The 22,085-nt window shown below is 37.4% G+C and overlaps 1 protein-coding gene across 3 annotated transcripts in view; it reads right to left on the bottom strand.

The window, feature by feature from the left end:
- LOC113061453 (multiple epidermal growth factor-like domains protein 11) overlaps positions 1–22,085 on the bottom strand; it is a 110,480-nt gene that overhangs the window by 65,860 nt on the left and 22,535 nt on the right. For all 3 annotated transcript variants that reach the window (XM_026230575.1, XM_026230577.1, XM_026230576.1), the window contains exons 3-6: positions 21,900–22,023; positions 19,333–19,434; positions 18,713–18,813; positions 11,772–11,864 (exon numbers count right to left, since the gene is read on the bottom strand). In XM_026230575.1, the coding sequence (XP_026086360.1) occupies positions 11,772–11,864; positions 18,713–18,813; positions 19,333–19,434; positions 21,900–22,015 (412 nt within the window). In that variant the 5' untranslated portion in view covers positions 22,016–22,023. The remainder of the gene's footprint in view (positions 1–11,771; positions 11,865–18,712; positions 18,814–19,332; positions 19,435–21,899; positions 22,024–22,085) is intronic.

Below are 22,085 nucleotides of genomic sequence, written 5' to 3'. Positions count from 1 at the left end.
GAAATATATAAAGGAAATTTGGGTAGGAAACCAATTCTGATGAATTGGTTTGTTTAATTTAAAACCAACCCATTATGTTTGATGAATTTAGAGAATTCCATATATTACCAAAAATATCAAAATGAACTTCAAGTTGACAAATCAAGGACAAATGGGGGGAACTTTACAGTAGCTCTTTATTTGCATCCTGTTAGGTTCCACATTGTGGAATAAATAAAAAAGTGCCTGAAGCTAATTAAGAACATATTTCTGAAAATCTGGTAAACCATTTTACTCCAGGAATGAGACAACAATAATACACATAAAGAATACCTAAGATGACTCCCGGTACACTTCAAATCAAGGCCTTCGAGTTTTGTGCGGTGGCATGCACTCCATAGCTCCATCAAGTAGTTTGTGAGAGAATCCAGTTCCCTTTTCCTGCCTTCACCTCATCACGACATGACCTCTAATGCCAAGAGCAATTTCTGCTCAGAGGCTGGAGAATTAACATCACGACGAGTAAAGAGATCATCAAATGTAATGATCAATGAAATAAATTGAATCCTGTAGCGCTAAACTTCATAAACATGTAAATCAACCCCAAAATCAAGTGTGATTCAGACTATGAAATGACCACAACTGAGCCTGGTTCTGCATTAGTATGCTGCCAGCAGCTTGTGGTTGCACTGTCATCACAACATTTTAGCTATTTTAGACCCCACAAAGAAGTGATAGAGCTTTATATTGTCCTTTTTCAATTATGCAACCTAAAGGCTGTTTAGACTACAGACAACATTCTAGAATCTGGCTTAACAACCTTTGTGGACATCTATTTGATGGTTATACTTAGTGAAGGGAGGCATAAATGATGCCTGCGCAATCACAGGCACTGCTATCATCTCTGACACTCATCAAAATAGCTGGACCTTTTCTAAAAATCCTTCATTCGAGAAAGCCGCCTGCTTTGTTCAGAGATGATATTTGTGTTATCAACAACACACAATAAGGAAATAATCACGGCAGAGAAATATGAGAGCTACAATAGGCCGTATGGGACATTACTCTCAAATTAATTGTGCTTGAATACAACAAAAGGCTGATGAAAGAACTACTTTCTTGGCGGGATAGCAAAAATGCATTTAGGGCTGAGCTAAACAATACCATTGGGCAAGTTTTGGGAGTTTCTGTGTGTATGAGAGATAGTGGCCTATAAAGAGGGCACAGGGTTTGGCCCATTACAGCTGGTCAATTAATAAGTGCGAACTTTAGGGAACAGTCACATGGCTCTCTTAGATCCACCGATAGCCATTAAAAACACTACTAAAGTGTTTTATACAACCAATTTATATAAAAACATTATCTATTAATGCTCTAATCACACACACTCTCACACACCCTGAAGGATTGAAGCAGACTCTTTTCAATGAGTTTCAACCGTTTCTCGGTCTGATTTAAAGTACAAATAATAAATTATTCCATCCTCATCCAGAATGTTTTGGGGTCAGTCACAAACAGCATCCCCCAGTCTCTCGCTTTTGACAACAGAGATGCAGCACCGGCTCATAACTGAGCAGGCTGCGAGGCCCGAGGGGCTGTACTTTGTGACTGCAGACACATATACACACACACAAACACCTGGGCAGTGTTGATCCAATGACGGAGGGAGGGAGGGAGGTCACAGAGTGAAACTCGCTACCCTCGCCACCTCTCACAGCATGCTTTGATTCTTCAAAGTCAGAGAAAAATCTGTATCTGTGATAATTCTCCAAAAGCTGCAGGTCTGGATCATGAGAAAGAGATGCTGTTGGGCTTTTTAAGGAAACCCTGTGCGTAGCGAGTGATCACATTCATTCAGCTATATAATGAGGTATCCCACTGATTAAGTTTTGTTTTTCCTCCAGCACAGTATAAATGATTTCTGCTTACAGATGAGACAGATGAGTTGTCACAGGGTTTGGAATGCACAATTACTGTGAGTGATCAGGTTCTGGACTTTTCTGTCACCTTTTTTTTTTCACTTTGCATGCATGCCACTAGACCCGGATAAGGACACACACTGAAAGGCCAAAAGTGTGTGGACATCTGAACAACAAACCTGTATGTACAGTATATGATCGGTGGGCATTTAATTTCAAAAGCATGAGAATTAATAGAGTTGGTATTGCCTTTTAAGCTAGATTCCACTCATCTTGGAAGCTTTCCAATAGATTTAAGAACATGGCTGAAGGGGCTTTTCTTTTAATGGTGCATTTCAGAAGATTTTTTGGGGTAAAAATGTTTTCATTTTAAGCAAGTACAAAACAAAAACATGTGTTAAAAAAAAGTCTGTGACAATTATTTGAATGTAAAGGGCTCATGAATTGCAAAATCTAATTTCCATCAGTTAGTCCTGCATGTTTCAGAACTCAAAACTTCCTTGTTTGTCCAAAAGCAGCTTTCATTGAAACCAAGCTTCCAAATGACCAGTTTCATATTTAATCTCAATATGACGTCATAGTACGATAAAAGAGGGTCTCTGCAGAGGAAGATTAACGCCTACTTCTAGATCATTACCTCTTTAGCTCACTCACCGATTCACGCATGTAGTAGGAGTAAATACATTCCAGACTGTCAGTAAGTCACTGATATTTGTTCATTGTACTGTGGTCGTTTTTAAACAAGACACATTCCAAAGCACACTTTTCAGAAAGCTGAAACTAAAAGAGATGCAGTACTGACTAGATTGGATCTGACAGTAATTTCAAAATACACAAGTCTGAGTAACGTTTTTACCATGTGTCACTAATGCTTTGTTTTGACAGATTGTGCCACTATTGCTTTGACAAATTGTTTAATATGAACGTACATCACAGCAGAATCTACCTATTACTTTAATATGCAAAACAGCATGTTTCAAAGAGAGGGTGAAAAACAGGATAGAAAATAGCCTATTTCTACTTAATTATGTTTTATTATGTAAAAAGGGTGCAGGATTTAAGTTGACTAAATCTTCTGAGAAGTACAGAATATGTCAATGGAAGATTAGCTATGACATGGAATGATGAAACGAAAGAAGCAGCAAAAGATCTTTTCTTTTGAATTGTGAGGAGACGTCCATACATATGTGACCAGAGTGAAGTCTGCCATTTCATCATAAGGTTCGTTACACATTACAAGGTCAAAACATAAAAAAAAAAAAAAAAAAAAAAAAAAAACATACTTGGGATAAATCATTCACAGTAAGATCAATGCATTTCCAAAATGCCTACTATGTTATTGAATGTTACTGATGTTTTTTTTTAAATTATGCCTTTAAATTGAATTTAAATTCAAATTAAACTACCAAGTAGGTGCAAAAGATTTAGATTTTTCACTCCACATACAAACTCCAAAAATTATCCACAAAACAAAAGCTGTAGTAAGCAAAACTAAAATATGCTTATTTAAATAAGTGTAAAATGTAAAAAAAACCTTTGAATGAGGTTGAAAAGGTATAAAAAAACAAGCTGATATACAGCTGATACCAAAATAAAACTCATCAATCCATTAATTCATAATAAAATCATAACATCTATAAATATATATATATATATAACAACAACAATTAATTTAGCAGGGGGATATCAATAAATGGCTGTGTCAGGTGCACTGCAGTTACCTTTTTCAATTATCCCAAAGGTGTACAGTAAGGTTCAGGTCACCAGTCAAGTTCTTTCACACCACACTCTGTGAACCATTTATTTTTGCACCTTATTTTGTGCAAGGGGAACTGCCAGTCATGCTGGAAAAGAAAGGTACTCTACTAATAGCAAATGGCAAAAAAAAAAAAAAAAAAACCTTAATTAGAAGCAGGATTACACATACTTTTTGGCCACCATTTAATGTATATGAAAACACACAGAGTTGCACACACACATACATATTTACATCAAACATAAAATAGCTTCACGTCTCCTTTCCTTACTCTCTTACATACATAGAGCCTCACCGGTATACATAAAACAAAGCCAATAAAGCTCTTATGAATGTCAGCTGAGAGCACTTCCTGGTGCGGAGTATCTGTATTTGGAGATTTTGAGAGCACAGCAGCAGCACTGCTGCGAGATTAAAGGAGGCAAAGAGAGGGATGAGAGAATAGGGAATGAGAGAATGATTTATTTAACTGCTTTGTAGATGACAGACGAGAGTCGGAGAGAGCGCGTCCTTCTTTCCTGCCAACTTTCCCTCTCTTGAACATTGAATAGGTCTTCCATTTCTTTGTGGCGTTTGCTCCTTTTATGTAAATTTCATCCCCCCCCCCCCCACTCTAATCAGACCATCCATCTGTCGCTTTTAATTCAATTCAGTTAAATTCAAAGTTCAGTTCAGGTACGTTCAATTCGCTCTCTCTCCTTTGACGGCGTATCATGTCAACATACTTGTGCGGATCTGGAATGGCACCATCTGTTTGAGGGCCTCTGTTGATAAATGAGGTGTCTTGAGCAGGTGAGCCCCAAGGCCCCCTGCGACCCCTTCCCTTCTATTTCTCCTTGCTTTAAACCATTTTTTTTCACATCGTCACAACCTGAACTAATGTGGAAAAACTGGCTTCTAAACACTTCCCAAGACAACTGCCATTAGAAGTCTGAGAGTGTGCTGCATAACTATACCATCACAATCGGGCTCAGCCAAACAGTCAATCCAAGGGGCTGCATCACAGTAGGTACATTCTCATCTGAAATGAATAATCTGATTAAAATTATAGATGACAAAAAGAGAACTGTAGAGTTAAAAATAAGGACTGGTTGCTATGATTCGTACATGAACACTGATCAAACGTGATCTGTCCCTCTTAAAACACTTATTTTCACCTAAAATGAAATAATGTTTTCTTAGTTGCCAACAGGTCCTGCTGTTTGTTGCCATAGCAGTCAAGCTGCCACAGAACCTGAAAATAATATTCTGCAATGCAAATGTATCCGTGTCCCACTCTACACCCTGACTGGGCAATTTGGGGGAAAAAATAATTTCATGATATATTGTGCAACTTCACAGAGAATCTCATTAGAACTTCAAAAAAAAAAAATCTAAGATAACATTTACAAGCATTTAATCTACAAACAAATGTAATAATTAGCATTTGACAGAATTAATTTTACTGGAAAGGACCTTGAATCTGAGCATTCTGTCAGATGAGGATGAAACAAATGGAAAAAAATATTATATATATATGTATATATGTATATATATATATATATATATATATATACAGGGCTCCAGACTGCGACCAAATGGTCGCATTTTGCGACCAAATTTTGAGAGTGTGCGACTGAATTTTACATCCAGTCGCACATGTGCGACCAGTAGATTTGCACACGCACGCACGCAAACACACACACACACTTGCACACACTCGCGTCTCATTGAGTGATGCCTGTCTGTGAGGCGGCAAATGCGTGTGAGAAGAATAGGGAATGGCCACTGTTAGTGGCTAAAATGTGTGGAGGGGGAGGGGCCTAGAGATAATTGAGCGGGCGTAAACATCTGTGGGAAGGAAACCGAGACAAATATCATCACAACCTGATATGTGCGTGCGTCTGAGCTATGAGCAAGCGAACTATTGATTCGTTCTTCCGACCTGCGGCTAGTGTACCAGTGCCAGAGTCTACAGTGTCACCGTCAGATGATGATTCAGAGTCAGAGGTTGGTGTGGCTAAAAAAGTCCGCACCAGGGCCGGCCCGTGGTATAGGCAAATGCTAAGGGCGCCACTCATCCATGGGGCGCCAGAATGAGTGAACGAGTGATTTTTTTTTTTTTTTTTTTTACATATTTTTTTTTATAATAGGCTACTATTTAAAAACCATTAATTCAAAACACTTCCAAATAAAGCAAAAAAAAAAAAAAAAAATCCGGCTCTTCAATCTTCCCCCGCCCATCGAGTGCTTGAAGTGTGTCAGAAACAGAGTGCGCGCACGATCAGTTGTTGGTAATTTGTTGTGTAGCGTGCCCGACGCCGCATCCAATGTATACAGCACTGCTTTTGTTAACACACAGCTCGTAGAAACGGGCCTGGCAGCTCGCGCCAGTTCTAGACACGGTGAAAGTTTCCTGATTGTGACGGAAGGCCGAATTTACATGACACATTATAAATGAGCATAGTCTGCGATAGATACAGTGCCAAAAAGAAGAGAAGAGGATAAAGACAGAGGTAAAGAGATGTAGTGAAATAGCAATTTATTGCATAGGAGTAAGAAGATACTATAATTTCATGGCAGTTATTTTTACCTTAAACTTAATGTTAGCAGTTGTTCTGAGATCTGAGTCCCCAGACTGTGATTTTGTACAATCAGTTTTAAGACGCATTTTTTATTATCACTTTTTGTTTTGTTTTTTTTTTTTTTTTACTCTACAGTTGTGCAGTTTTGGGGGGATACAGTACAGGCGAAAAGTTTGGAAACATTACTATTTTTAATGTTTTTGAAAGAAGTTTCTTCTGCTCATCAAGCCTGCATTTATTTGATCAAAAATACAGATAAAATGTAATATTGTGTTATATTATTACAACTTAAAATAATTTGTTTTCAATTTATTATACTTTAAATTATCATTTATTTCTGTGATGCAAAGCTGAATTTTCAGCATCATTACTCCATTCTTCAGTGTCACATGTGACATCCAGTCTATCACATGATCCTTTAGAAATCATTCTAATATGATGATTTATTATGAGTGTTGGAAACAGTTCTGCTGTAATGTGTGTGTGTGTGTGTGTGTGTATATATATATATATATATATATATATATATATATATATGCATGAGGCGCCAGGTAAAATCTTGCAAATTGGTCAGGGCCGGCCCTGGTCCACACTCACCATTTTCGAGAAGACTGGCTGTAAGAATTCAGATGGCTGAGGTACTATAATTATTAGAACTACTTTTCACCGAATACAAAAGCCAGCTCGACCTTCAAAGGAAGAATGGCTTAAAACTTAACGAAACATACAACAACGATAAAGCATGCACACAAACTTTTTTACTATGCACATTTTTTATTCTGAGTGTATGGAATTTTGTTTACTATTTGTACTGTCATGACAGCGATGGTGCTGTCAGTTTACCTTGTTGCATCTTCAAAAGTGCAGAATAAAATGTGACACTGAATTTGAAACGGCACATTGTAATTTCTGCATCTATTATTAAAGTATTTATTAGTAATACAGTGGAAATTAGTAGATTTGGTTAGCATGTTGATTTACGGTGTGCGCCCCTAAATTTTCTGGTTGTGCCCCTAAAATTTTCAGTTGGGGGCCACTGTGCTCCTAGTGTAAAAAGTTAGTCTGGAGCCCTGATATATATATATATATATATATATATATATATATATATATATATATATATATACATTAAAAAATTAAGCAAGCGATATATAAAATCAAAATACATTTGTCATTTTTTTTTAAAGTGAACATAAAGTGAAATGAAAAAATAAACAGCCTGCAACATGTTTTTTCAAACCTTTTGATGCCAAATATCTACAAATGTGAGAAAATCTGAACATTGGAATCATTTCTGAAGAATCCTATGGGACCGAAGACTGAAGTAATGGTTGCTAAATTCAGTTTTGGCATCACATAAATAAATTACATTTTGAAATATATAAAATTTAGATTTTTTTTCTAATTCTAATAATATTGCACATTATTACTATTTTTACTGTATTTTTATCAAATAAATGCAGCTTTGGCTGTCCACAGTTAAACAAAATATTATAGTGTCGGTTGCTTGTTGACAGTCCCATTGACCAGGAGACTGCAAACATCAAGTATCACTGGAACATACAACTATATTGGAAAACAAACACCTACTGTAAAGTATAGAGCCATTTCAGACTTTCACTGCATGACACTGCTACAAAACGCTGTCCCATGTCCTGAACAGACCGATTTAATTGACTGAGCAAAACCAGAATCAACAAACAGCTAAGCAATAAATTATATACTGTATGTATGTTGATGTGGGCGTAGCACATATTTTCATGTTAAATCATATTTGATAAAACCTTTGCGCCAAACTGGCATGCGTGTTTCAGGCCATAATGACAATCCAGAGACTGCTGAAGATGTAGCCATCATTAAGACCACAGCTGCTGAGATACTGTATCAAAATCTATTACACCATGTCTACAGTTGTTGCATTGTGCCGCATATGCTTGAGGCTGTCTACACTAGACACGACAAGCAACCTTTGAAAATCATTAGAAATTTGTGTTAGTACATCATAAACAGAACAAGGAATCAGTTTACTGTCTGGGTTTCGTTGTGTCATCTCATGTCGCGCTGCACTACATCCAGTGTAGACAGCATCACTGATTATAATGGGTTGTATAGTATTTTGTTGTGTCGAGTCGCATCGCTCGCGTCTGGTGTAGATACGGTGTTACACAACCTCCATCCTCCCCCCTGGCTAATCAATATGAAATAGAGAAACTGTAGATGCATTCTGGAAAAACTCCCCAAACTCAGCATTCTCTTTGGTCCTCCAATCCACCACTAATTCTTACACTTTGAACAAGTTATCAAATAGAATGAAACCCTGTTGCCAAAGCAGCAGAAATAAATTTAAGACAAGAATCTTAAATAGACTCCACGAGATGAGTATTTCACTGTAAGAGCATAATTCATATTTGTGTAAAAGCCTTTATGTCACTGATGACTTTACAGTGACTTTAAGCACCTGAAGCTTTCAGGGACAGTCCAAGGTTATAGCTCGCATTTGCAGTCTGACAAACATAACAGCTTCATTGTCTTTAGGCAATGGCAGATTGACCTCAGCAGGAGAGAAATGGCAGTCCCCTTCTATTCACCGACCTCCCGCTCTTTCTCATCTCTTTCATTAAATTTCATTTTTATCCCTTCATCCTGTTGATAAGCTCCACCTTTCAGTTTTCATTTCTGACCCAAATAGAAGGCTCCTAGTGGGTGCTGCTCCAGTATTGCTGGCCAGCCTCTTTGATGCTGCTCCAGAGCATTAGCGCAAAGCTAGTCACTTCTACTCTCAGGCTCTCCAGTTGCCCAAAAGCAGCTCTGTTTTTCATAACCATATCATCCCTATTGCTTAGCATTATCCTCCATTCATTCAGCATGCACATAATACTCAGCTTTATCGCTCTCATACCTTCTCATTGACTCCACCAGCAGGCATTTCTGCTGGTGACCCAAAGCCCTGGTTGTGATTAACGACGATCTATGACTATTTGTCTCTGTTCTCTCGCAGGATCCTCAAATATGATGACAGAATCCACCCTGGGAAAGGTGAGGTTCCCAGCACTCATCCACACATGAGAGAGAAAGGGAGAAGAGACCTTTACCTTGAATATCAAAAAAAGATGCACCATTTATGTACGAGTGAAAAAAGAGGTTAGATCTAATTAAAAAATTGGCTCGCATTCCTCATTTCTACAGATGAAAGCTCATAAATGAAAAAGCCTGGCCTAACGCCCAGTATGGAAATATAAAAGTTATGAATAATGCTTCTGTCTGAATCGCCAGGTCTGTTTTAATAAGGTGGATTATGACAGAACAGCACATGCTCAGAAGAATGCGTGGTCCTCAGAAACATATACCCAGGGGATGATCTTGAGCTTCAGAGGTGGGTTCCTTTCCTCTGTTAAAACCCACAAGTGAATTATGATTTAGAAAAACGGTCTAGGTCATTAGTGCCGCTCGTGTCTTTACCTCCTTCGCTGTGGCCAGTGCCTCGGAAAGAAAGCTGATGATTTACAGACTGTTGGTAATCATGAAATGGCTCCTTTGTTAATGAAAATGCCCATAGATCCATACAGAGCCTTGTGTAACCATCATTTATTGGTAAATGTGGGCAGTAAGTGAGCCACAACCAAGCCGAAATTAACGAATCAGGTCAAAATGCGTCTTGAATGAGAAAATTAGCAAATCTGGCGTCATGTACATTGATGAGAGCTGTACATCAGTTAATGATGTTGGACAGAAAGTACTAAGGACATACCTACTTCAGCACAGGTCACCAAGGTCAAGAAGTTTGCGGCCCTGCTGTTCTTAACATGAAAGAGCTTCAGTTTGTTGTCCCTCCTTTCTTTCAACACATAAAGTCTAAATACTTAAGTCAATATCTCTATATATCTCAACCTCTAATCTCTCCTACCACCTGCTTTTTCATCATTTAGCTGATTAGAGAGTGAATGTCGATGGCTTCCTATTTTGTCCTGCAATGTTTCAGCCATAGAGGTAAAGGCCTGTTAACCAATTAATCTTGAGGATCCAATGACAGTCTGTTTGTTTTTCACATGCAGATTGATTCCACCCTGTGCACTACTTATCATTTTAATTATGATGAAGACCATTTCGCCAAGTACTGGGGCAATAAAACAAGCCAGCTTTGTCTAATTCATCTATCAATTCACCTATCCACCCATCCCATCCATCCATCCTACATCTATCAACTTATCAATCCAGCAATCAACCCATCTATCTATCCATCCATCCATCCATCCATCGACTCTTCCATTCATTTGTCCATCATCAATCACCCTGCCTAGAGGGAAGTCATGACCTAATGGTTAAAGAGTCGGACTCGCAATCAAAGGGTTGTGAGTTCAAGTCTCGGGCCGGCAGGAATTGTGGGTGGGGGGAGTGCATGTACAGTGCTCTCTCCACCCTCAATACCACGACTTAGGTGCCCTTGAGCAAGGCATTGAACCCCCAACTGCTCCTCGGGCGCTGCAGCATAAAAAATGGATGCCCACTGCTCCGGGTGTGTGTTTACAGTGTGTGTGTGTGTTCACTGCTCTGTGTGTGTGCACTTTGGATGGGTGGATGGGTGGATGGATGGATGGATGGATGAATAGATGGGTTGATTGCTGGATTGATAAGTTGATGGATTTAATTATTCAAATAAAAATATAAATTAATAAATAACAACTTTTAGAAATAAAAAAATATATTATTTTAATGGGCATAAATACCCATATTATATATACAATTTATTTATTTTATTTTAATTAATTAATTATATATACAATTTTTCTCAAATAACAATTTAAGTCCTCATCTTTTTTATGTGTTGAAGAGCTGTGTATTTAGTGATACGAATGTATATCATGCCATAAATTTACATATTGTCTAAACTTTCTAGGCTCAAAGTCATTTGGTAGGAATCATTTATCTTTGTGAAGTCTTTGTGATTAAAAAGCTAATGAAATATTTCAACTCAAATGAACATTTTGTGTCTAATTAATTATCTGGCAAGTAACCGTATTACAAGCAGGATAGCGTACATCACACACAAACCTATTCAGGGTGATGCAAGATACTTCTGAGATAACAACCGGCTGGAAGTACATTATCCCTTACATATTAAAATTAGATTGTGTGTATGTGTGTGTGTGTGTGTGTGTGTGTGATTTAAAAATTCTGAATTATTTATTTACACATCTGCATTATATGTTGTACACATTTTTTTGGGCACAGTGTTTTGGTTACAATTAGAAATTGGCAAAACATGGCTAAACTGAAAAATATTCCATAATCATAGTGTTTTTTCCTCCCAGAGCTTTAGCATAAAAAAGTAACTTGTTAATGCAACTGCATGATTACACAACTCATTCGTCCTCTGTGATTTCCAGCTTTACTTTTTAATACAGCTGGCAAAAGAAGAGAGGGGAGCGAGTAAGTGAGAAACATGGTAGCTTTGCAGTGGCGTCTGGGGACTGGTGCAGCCATTAACTATGTGAGAGTGAGAGGGCCTTAATGAAGTGAACTGTGCTCTCAGAGTTAATGAGAGAGTGAACTCACCACTAGAGCAGTCCAGTCCTCCCCAGCCTGGCTCACACTGACATGTATCAGGAGACACACACCGGCCATGGGCACACTCCTCGGTACATTGTGCTATCAGAGAAAGAAGAACAGGAAGACAAATAAACACTTTAAACATACCAGAAATATAACAAATATTCTGTTAAACTCTTTGCAGATAATAACTGGAGTTTGAGATCCAAACACAAATAAGTTTTTGGATGTATCATGCATAAGACAGGAATGTGAATTAGCACAGAATGCTATCTAGACATTCTAGGTCTGAGCCTCCCGCAAGACATAATTTAGCTGCCCGCAAATGTCTGCTGATGTGCCGATATGGAGGATAATGACTACACTGGCCATTTTCCAAAGATGGCTGCACTGATGCCTCCTCGCTAGAGCTGTCGAACACATCGCAAAGCCCTTCTTACTGTCGCATGTTTAAAATGCTCACTGTGACCACATGCTAAACGATTTCTTAAGAGACCGAGTCATTGGTCAACATGTCTGTTTATCACATGAACCAGTTGTTCCATGCAAAACGAGCCAACGTAAGCAGCCACAGCCGCAAGAAAAAAAGCTGTAAATCCCTCCAAATTTGATCAGCCTGCACTTTGCCACAATACTCTAATGCTGCGCCAGCCTGCCTTCATGCTGTTTACGAAGTGTGGAGTTTTCTTGATCATTCCCATTGAACAAAACAGCATCGAATTGATTGTCTCTTGCATTAGTATTCCTGCCCGGGCACTCAAATTCGGTCAGATATCTGGATTCGGACAAGTAATAAAATGACCTATATATATGGGCATTAAGCATGAATAATGCTTAAGGGTGTGAAGGTCACCTGGTTAGCAAGACTCAGACCGACAGGCTCTTATCAGAGCCAGGAAACAGTCAACCCCCAAAGCTTCTGGAACAATCCACTTTGACTGGAATCAGCAGTGACTCTCCAAGTAAAGGCAGAAGAGAGCACGTGCTTCTAGAGATTTTAGCATGAAGAAGGTAACAAAAAAGTGTCAGGTGCTATGATATGTTCTTATCTTTGACCATGAAAAATGTGAAGGTTGGTTCTATAAATAACGTAAAGTTAATGTAGCCGGTCATGCATTTCCTTGAAAGAAACCTGATAAACAATGTGATGACCGGCATTTATCTTGTCCGTTTAATACGCATATTATGATACAAAGAAGTCTTTCTTAACCTTCTCTTACCTAAACATGAACTCAAAGATAATGAATTCATGTTCTCATGAAGTGTTATATTGCAATACAGTGGGTTAGGTGTTAATCTTAATAAATCAATTCATAGTAAACTAAGGGATTGGTACTGGGGCTGCTTTCCCCCCTTCTACTCCAATGTGTTCCTTCAACCCACACAAGAGCCACTCAGTGAGGAGCTATATTTCAAGTTTTGTCACGTTCACAGGAGCCCCGAAGTATGACACAAATCTTAAATGTCAACACTTTGGGAATAGTGAATTATTTTGGCAAAAGCTGCCCACACATTTTGTGGTTCTTATGATAATCTGCTTTTTACCACTGAAATGGTTTGAAATATAACTATACATTTTTATACAAAGGGGAAGGGCTGCAGATTTCTTATATCATTAAGTAACAAAAAATGACTTAATGATATATATATATATTATATATATATAATATATTTATTTATTAATTTTTTGAGTTATGCGATATCACCATCTTTTTTGAAAAAATTTAGTATTGTGGTACAGTGCACAGCCTATCAGTTGCGGTGCTGGCGCCTCTCTCTCTATATTGTACAGCAAGACATAAATTCACATCAAAGGTTAACTCAGCTGTAAAGTTAGACTCACGGACACCGCCCTTCAAAATCACAAAAGTACATTATTTGCATGTGCTTTAATGCCTTGCTGGTTAAAGGGATAGGGAATTTTTTTCACCCAAAAATTGAAATTTGATGTTGATCTGCTTACCCCCAGAGCATCCAAGATGTAGGTGACTTAGTTTCTTCAGCACAATACAAACAAAGATTTTTAAGTCAAACCGTTGCAGTCTATCACTCTTATAATGTAAGTGGATGGGAATCACAGATAAAATATGCAATAAAAATTCGATTCTGGTATAAAAAAGTCTATACCTCACAGTACATGTGACCTTCACATATCAAAAAGAAAGAAGAGTCAACTCCATAAAAGTTCCAGAAGCTGTTTTTATGCAGACATAGTAAATTGCCTTTTGAGACGAGCCTCTCAGAATGAATATAAACATTTTTGTGCATGTAAATAAATCACGGTCATAAGAGTGAATTAATGTGTGTGCAGGTTTTGATGCTGGCACACACTAAAGCTGGCTGCATAAAGGTAAAGGATGAGGCAGGACTTGCCCTCGTTCCTGGCCAGCATGGCTATAGATTATCGCTCTTGCAGCCTTCACCTGGGCCCTCAGTATTGGACATAAGCACAGGAAGGGGATGGGTGAGAGGGAGAATCCCAAATACCCAGAGGATGGTGCTTGGAGCAGAAATGCTCCACACACAGAAAATGCTAAGCCTGCCACTGGCAAATAATGCAGTATGGATTTACACAGCACTGAAAACCTGATATTCAAACATGCCAGTTCTCCCCCAGCTTAAGAAAAAGAAAAACCCTTAGCATTTTGTGCTGACAAAGACATCAATTTGACTTCCTGAAATCAATGAAGCCAAACAACGTGCTCACAAGCGAGGTTTAAAAAAACTCTGATGATGAAATGATTGATTTTTGTTACAATCAGCAATTTCTGATCAGACAACAGAGACAAAATTTTTATTTGTCACATCTTTTCAGCAAATTAAAAGGAATTTATGTAATGCAGGTGAAAGGATAAATCACCCCTTCTCCTGAGAGCTGACTTGATCTACGTGTCTATAATACTTCAGAAAATAAGTCCTGCATTTTAATTAAAATTCAATGAATCGTCTTCCTTCTACACAGAACAGGTCTATGTCTGCAGACTGTGGTGAAAAATTACATCTTTCATTTCGATAAAAGGCTAAGGATAATCTCATTACACACTGGCGTTATCATACTGTGTAACAATAGAGCTAATTGTAATTGTCATGCATTATTACACCGAATACTCATCAGGCCAAAGATTTAAACATACAGTTTGACAATCAGTCAGTCAATCAACTTATTAAATAATCCAAGGTTGTTACTTTATGCATCTACCATAAATGATCTGTTATATATTCCAGTAATATGCATTAACTTTTTAATAACAAACCTAAAACAGGATTTTGAATCAAACATAGACAAAAAAAAAAGATCACACCTAATCCATCATTAAAACTAAGATGTAAAATCTACTTTGCGATGGTGCATTTATTAGATCATCGAATTCTCCAGCAAGAAGCTGCAGCATGCACATAGCATCATTAATACTTCATCACTAACTATTTGAGACTCTTCTGACCAGATGGTTTAAAACTGCTTTGGCTCCAAAAAGTCATTTTAGCTCAGTATGAGAAAGATTGCCTTCCCCACATTAAATGTACAATCCACACTTGGAAAAACAGTGCTGGTGTTATGATAGGAATAGAATCACAACCTACAGTTACTACAGAAGAGCCACTGATAGTTTGGGATTTATAGTAATATTGCATGTAGGTTAATGTCACATGATTTGGGAACATACAACAGAAAAAATTGATTGACTTCCCTGTGGACACCCACAGACATTTCACTTTTCAGCTAATGTGCAAAGGTTTGATTCTAGGAAAGCAGCTCATACAAGGCACATATGAGAGGTTAAACCCTGAGGTGTTCAGATTGAGAAGAAAAGATAAGATCCACACATATGTAATGAAAATGGCTTTAATGCCTTCTCATCCCGAAGAAGTGAACATAGCTACTGTAGTTCTACAAAGCTCTTAATCCTGCCATTGAGAGCAGTAGGATTATTCAAAGAGCAGATACAAAAAAAAAAAGAAAAGAAAAAAACTCTGAAACCCCACAGACCTCTCTAAGGTGACCACACCATAGCACAAAAAAATCCTTATTAGACGACTTCTTGCTGGCACCTAACATGCAATGGTCAAATTATACCTGGAAATCAAATGAAGTCTGAACAAAAAATACTTTTAACAATTCACATTTGTTGGAGACTTGGTTTGTGAAGTTGGTGTCTCTTTAGGTTGTGCAGGTAACACAGGTTTGCCACCCAGTCTGGCCTGTGCTCTATTTACTAAACATCTAACAAATAGGCAAAAGTCCACAAATACATTCAATAAATTAATTAATTATGTTAATTAAATCAATGCCAAAATCAGGTTGGCAAAATCTATTAAAAACAGCAAACTGTGGTTAAGGGGAATAAAATAGCTGTTACATACAGCCTTTATAAAATGCAAAGTAGAGCAACAAGAAAATGCTCATTGAATAAATGCTTTTATTAATATTCACAATGAAAATTCTTCCGCCACATAACTAAGCTTAATCTACAATAGACTGCTCATGGTTGCATGCTTGGTAGCATCTTAGTGCACAAACAACTGATTTTACCTATTTTACCAATCAGAGTTAGAACTACTCATTTTATAAAGCATATTTTGTCACCTCTATGAGCACAGAGGCAATAAACATACCATGATGTCACTGAGAAAAAAAAAAAAGAATTATGCCCACAATCTTCTTCACAGATGGTGTGGCTCCATTACAGCAGCAACTGTTCACATGAAATTGTCGCAGCTATTGTGTGGTAATGGGAACATTATTGATTATTGTCATTTCCTTCTTTCACTCGGACCACCAGACAATGTCAAAACTGATCCCTATCCCAGCTGCACCTAATCCCGTGGTTGTTAGCCGTGCCTTCGGGCTACAGAGCTGGACACAATCCCACTCAATAAGGACAGAAACATGAGATCAACTTTATCTTCAACAGAACATGGTCACTCGCATCCAGCCATAAAAAAATCCTGTTACTAAGGTCATTGTTGAAACCTTCTCCTTTCTACAAATGACCTTTAGTAACAAAAGAACAACATCTGGTGAACAAGCTGTTGATTTACAAGAGGGTTGCAATCCATGTATTTCTCTCTTTTGTCTCCTATTGTACAATATTCTAAATTTCATTCGATGGGAACCAAAAGAAATTCAAGATGATTTGGTCAATTGGTAAATTAGTTTAATTGTAAGAGGAATAGGTAACCCCAAAATAAAAAGTACATCAACATTTAATCATGCAATTCCATACAATTTAAGTGGATGGGGCATCTAACATTTAAAACATGTTATGTTCTAAAGGTAGAAAAATAATGGTAGAAAAACAAATAGTATGGAAAAAAGAAAAAAAGTTTCAACTTTCATAGTTGGACATTGAATATGTTCCATCAAAGAAATAAACAGGTTTAAAATAAATAGTTTTTAATTTTTGGATTAATTAATCCTTTTTTAAATCTATAAGGAGAAACAGCATGAGCAAATATATCAATTAAATAGCTGCTTGAAATATTAAATTTCCCAGTGCCTGCTGTCATGAGAGCAAGGTGTGAAACCATAAAATTAAAAATGTCCTTGGATCATAAAAACAGTTTTCTGTGGCATATGGAAATTACTAGGCTTTTAAATCAAACTACGAAGACTGATAATGCTGGTTAGGTCCCTGTGACACAATGACAGCAAAACATCTGCTGGGTCTCATGGCTTGTTCCATGGTAAAGTGTAAAATTCTCTTTGATATGGTGAAATTAAAATGAAGATTAATTATGAATTGGTGTGACTTCATTTAACAGCATCGCAGGTTAGCAATCAGCATTTCTATCATCCACACGGCTTATCCTCATCTTTTCATAACACTGAACTGAAGTCAAGTTTTATGATTCCTGCAGAGCTGAACAGCACAGTGGCCCATATCATGAATTAATTTAGGCTGTTAATTTCTTTCATTCTCACAGGAGTCCATTTAAAACGCACAGGCTGAAGAATGACATAACATTATGCTTATTAACATCTAGATGCTTTAGGAGTGGATACTGAGTTGGGACATAAGACATTTATCATAACCTTACATATGCAATGTCTAAAAACATGACCACCATTATTAATTTAATTAGCTCTTATGGCGACATAGTTTTCCATAGTTAGCCATCCATCAGAAATCCCGTCCTTCCTTCTTGTTAATAGTGTCGAGTAGCTGTGAGGGCATCAAATCCCATTTGCTCTTAAGCTACGTGTGCTGATTTTTATCCTCTCCCTGGAGCTCGGTAAGACTGTCATTTACCTCATCACCTTGACATGGTCCTGTGTGAGGTCCTCTCACGCAGAGAGTTTTGCATATTGTCAAATAACTGCTGAACTGTGCGAGCCAAAGGTCTGAGCTGACTGACAGGATTCGCTCACTCTTGATTAAAATCACACTGAAGAATAATCAGTCTGGCCTACACAATAACCAATCCTGAGAAACAAAACACACATTAACAGTCTTGGCAAATTAAATTTTTGACATTTATTGCTCATGAAATAATCACTAAAATCTATCATTCAGACCACAGCAAGGGAAAGTTGTTATTTCTTTAATTAGCATATTATCTCTAAAAAGGGAGGAATTGGGACAATGTATTTGCAGTGAATCACTCAAGATTCTTTTTTCTAAAAATGAGCGATAAAAGAATGCTATTAACGCCATTGTAATGGCGTACTGGCAGTGTAAAACTGAAAATATGAGCAAACCCAATATGAGCACGACTAGTAATGAAAGGCACAAATTATGCCTGAAATATGCAGTTGCAAAAATGCCTCAAAGATGGCTGAGATTTTGATGAATGCCTCCAGATAAAGGAGCGGGGTCCAAGGCTTAAGAGGACATCACTCAAGCAGATGAATGCTTGTATTGTGCTCATAACCACTTGCAAGAAAGAGAAATTGAACTGTGCTGATTTAAGGGGAAATAGGCAAGTGAAATATGAAAACCACTCACGGACACACAAGTCTCCGCTCTCGAAGTAGCCAGGGCAGCATTGAGAACGTCGACGGTACATGGTCCTCACCCCACGCCGATAAGCTGTCTTGTAGCTGGTCCTGAGATGGAAACACAAACACATACACATGAGCGAAAGCATGAACATCAATAACCTGGAAGGTGAACTCCACAAGGGCAGAGACACAAGGACATTATGCACCTGGCTACCGTTAGCTTTTCTGTTTGTGTCTAATCCAAGCTACACCCTACAGGTGGAAAGGGGAGAAATAAACATAATTAAAGTGAGTTGAGGGAAAGTTTCCGTGTTCAGTGAAGGACATCTCACCTCTGAATACAACATTGCAGCACTCATTGAGCCCACAGCTTTTTAGGCGGGACACTGATGATAAAGTCTTTAATGCAGCAATTAAAACCAATGTAATAATGTCGGATGACAGTTAAACGGCCATTTCCATCCCGACTCTGGCCACTACAATCATGGCTGGTAACATTAACACTTGGTAATAAAGACAATGGCACACCGGCACCTTGGTTTTTATGTCTAGTGGGAGAGTGGTGCTTGCTGCCATGAAGTGGAATCGTGACAACTTTAGTTCAAAGGTCAGGGTCATGCTCACCTGTGTCTGGTGCATTTAAACCAATTGAGGATGTCGGTGCACCTGGTGTAGTAGATCTGGTCAAAGGGATGAGCATAGGACTCCTGAACAGTCACTGCATAGCTGAGAGAGAGAAAGACCAAGGATAAATTTAAATCTCTCTTAGTGATAATAATAATAATTTTTATATATATATTTTTACACTTTGCTGAAATACATATAGGTTCTTAACCCTTTAGACTTTAGGCCCCACTGTCCAATACAGTATTAAAATATTGATACGGGAGCCTGTGGACCCCTTGGAACTTTGCTAAGGCTCCCCAGAAGCTCAACTATGTCAATATATGACTTGATATCTTGCATTAAATGCATACAGTACATAATTGTTTTACTGCTGAAAAAAAAACTTATAATTGCCTGTTTAATGGCATCCATTATGACAACGTAGCCCATATAGCATGGCAACATTCTCTGCTATTGATCAAAATGTGTTAAAGGAACTGTATATTTGGTCCTGAGCATTAAGGGTGCAAAGTTTGAGCTTTTTTGTAGTCAGGCCATTTGCGTATTTGCATATGCAGCAATAAACTTACCCCAAGAAATAGTCACTAGAGTAAAAAGTGACAACTTGCCGTGTGGGACCCCTACCTGAAATTGCCCAAACATGATTATGCTGCAGACAAACAAAGAATTTGCTGGTACTGCTTGTAATTAACTCTACCGCGAAGGTACTGTATCCCAAGAAACAAAACCATAACATACTTAAATGTAATATTCATCTATTTTCTTAAAGTATCCATCTATTTTCCTTGAAGTTCAAAACAACTTGTTATCTCTAATAATAACAAGACTATTTCCCTTCCAAAGTGCCAGCAAATCTAGAAAAACAAGATGTCTTGTTCTAACTTCCTTGAAAAAACATTACCAAACTGTTGCCAACAAAATGACATTAAAGCTCAGAAGTATTCTCTCTCAGGGAAGCAATGCTAAAACTGAGTCATCTCTGCAGCCCTCTGTCCTCCTCTCTGCAGAGGCAATTGCTCCTTCATATTTGTCATAAGTAGCCGTGTTTCCCCTGTCAGGCTTAAAGTGGGCGTGCTAGTATTTGCACTGTCACTTCCGCGGCTTGATCGTGCCTTGCCAGGGTTTTTTGGCCCGACGAAAACCTTGTAAAAGGTTGATGTAAAAGACTATGCACGCTAAACATTAACATTACCACAGTAAACATGGTAAATGCAACCACTTATTCTCTATCACAATTGTGTATTTATATAGTAACATATTTTATCTGTCGTCATGTCTGAGAGTTTAGCTCCACGTAGCATAGCCTATCACGTAGCATAATATCCTAATAATGTTTGTTAGGGAGGTTTTATAAAAATAAAGAGTCTGCGCTGGGGATCATTTCAGAAAGATAACAGCTACTACACCAGCAATAAACACTTTTTTTTTAATATATAACTTGAGCACAAAACTCACTTTCAGTCAGCAGGAGTCTTTGCAATAACTTGAAATGATGTGAATTATAATCACCATACAAGGCAGAAATATTTATAAATGATGCAAAAGACTAAAGACTAGGTAAATAAGACCACTTGAAGAAATCAGATGTCAGCTTCTTATTCTCTATGAAAATCGTGTAATTATTTAGTATCTTATATTATCTGTCATAAGTCTTGTCTTGAGAGTTTAGCTCCACGTAGCCTATCATAAAAATATAATAATGTTTTATGTTCGGGAGCTTTTATAAAAATAGAGATATTATCATTCATTCTAAATGTGATTACAAATAAACAGAAACAGACTCGACTGAATAAGCAGGCTATTTTCATAAGCGTTAAAAATGAATAAATAAAATATAAATACATTTATTTCTGTGTGATTAATTTTGAGTCCTGATAAATTAATTCATTATGATCAATGTATCACATATTCTATAGTAAAACATCGATGCTTTTGAATTTGAATATTTAACAAAGCATGCAAACAAACTGTGTTAAATCTCACTAATTATTGATCATTGAAATGCAGAACATTAATAACTACTGTCATATACATAATGTTATAATGACAGCACTATTGTAAAAAAAAAAAAAAAATATTCAAATAAAATAATGATTATTATTATTAAATTGTATTATACATTTTTGGTTTATAACAATACTAATAACACTTACTATAATTAGTAAAAGTTGAGGTATTGTTAATTAATTGGAATATTATTATTTTATTATTTATGAATGTTGTTATATTAAGACTATAAGAATATACATTTTATATCTGATAAAATCTTTTTATATTAAGAATATTGTTATTTAGTATCCATACAATGTACAATTTATGTATGATAAATAACTAAATTATTGAATTCATTTATTATTTTTATTGTGAACACAGCACTACCCATTATAACGCAAACAATCACACAGACATAAACCAGATCCCCATTCAATTACAGTACATTCCTCTTTTGACCAAAACATCCTTCTGGCATGTCAGAGAGGAATAACTACACTGTGTGAATCCTGCAATTGATAAATGGAAGGTAAATCCGGAAGGAGTTTAACACGGGAGCGCCCCTCTCTCACCTCTCCCAGTGACTGCAGACATTGGGGTCATCCGGGTTGAGGCTCCATGCGCTGATAATGAGGCCCAGAACAGCCAGCACAGGCAGGGCTAATGGGTAGGCCCGAACCGGCCCCATGACTCCTCCTGAGAGAAAAGAGTGAGAAAGAGAGAGAGAGTGAGAGAGAAAGAGACAAGGACACTTTTTG

This window comes from Carassius auratus, chromosome 43, assembly GCF_003368295.1.
Source record: "Carassius auratus strain Wakin chromosome 43, ASM336829v1, whole genome shotgun sequence".
Taxonomy (NCBI): domain Eukaryota; kingdom Metazoa; phylum Chordata; class Actinopteri; order Cypriniformes; family Cyprinidae; genus Carassius; species Carassius auratus.
The sequence above is the reverse complement of the archived record's forward strand: the minus strand, read 5'-3'. Positions and strand labels throughout refer to the sequence as shown.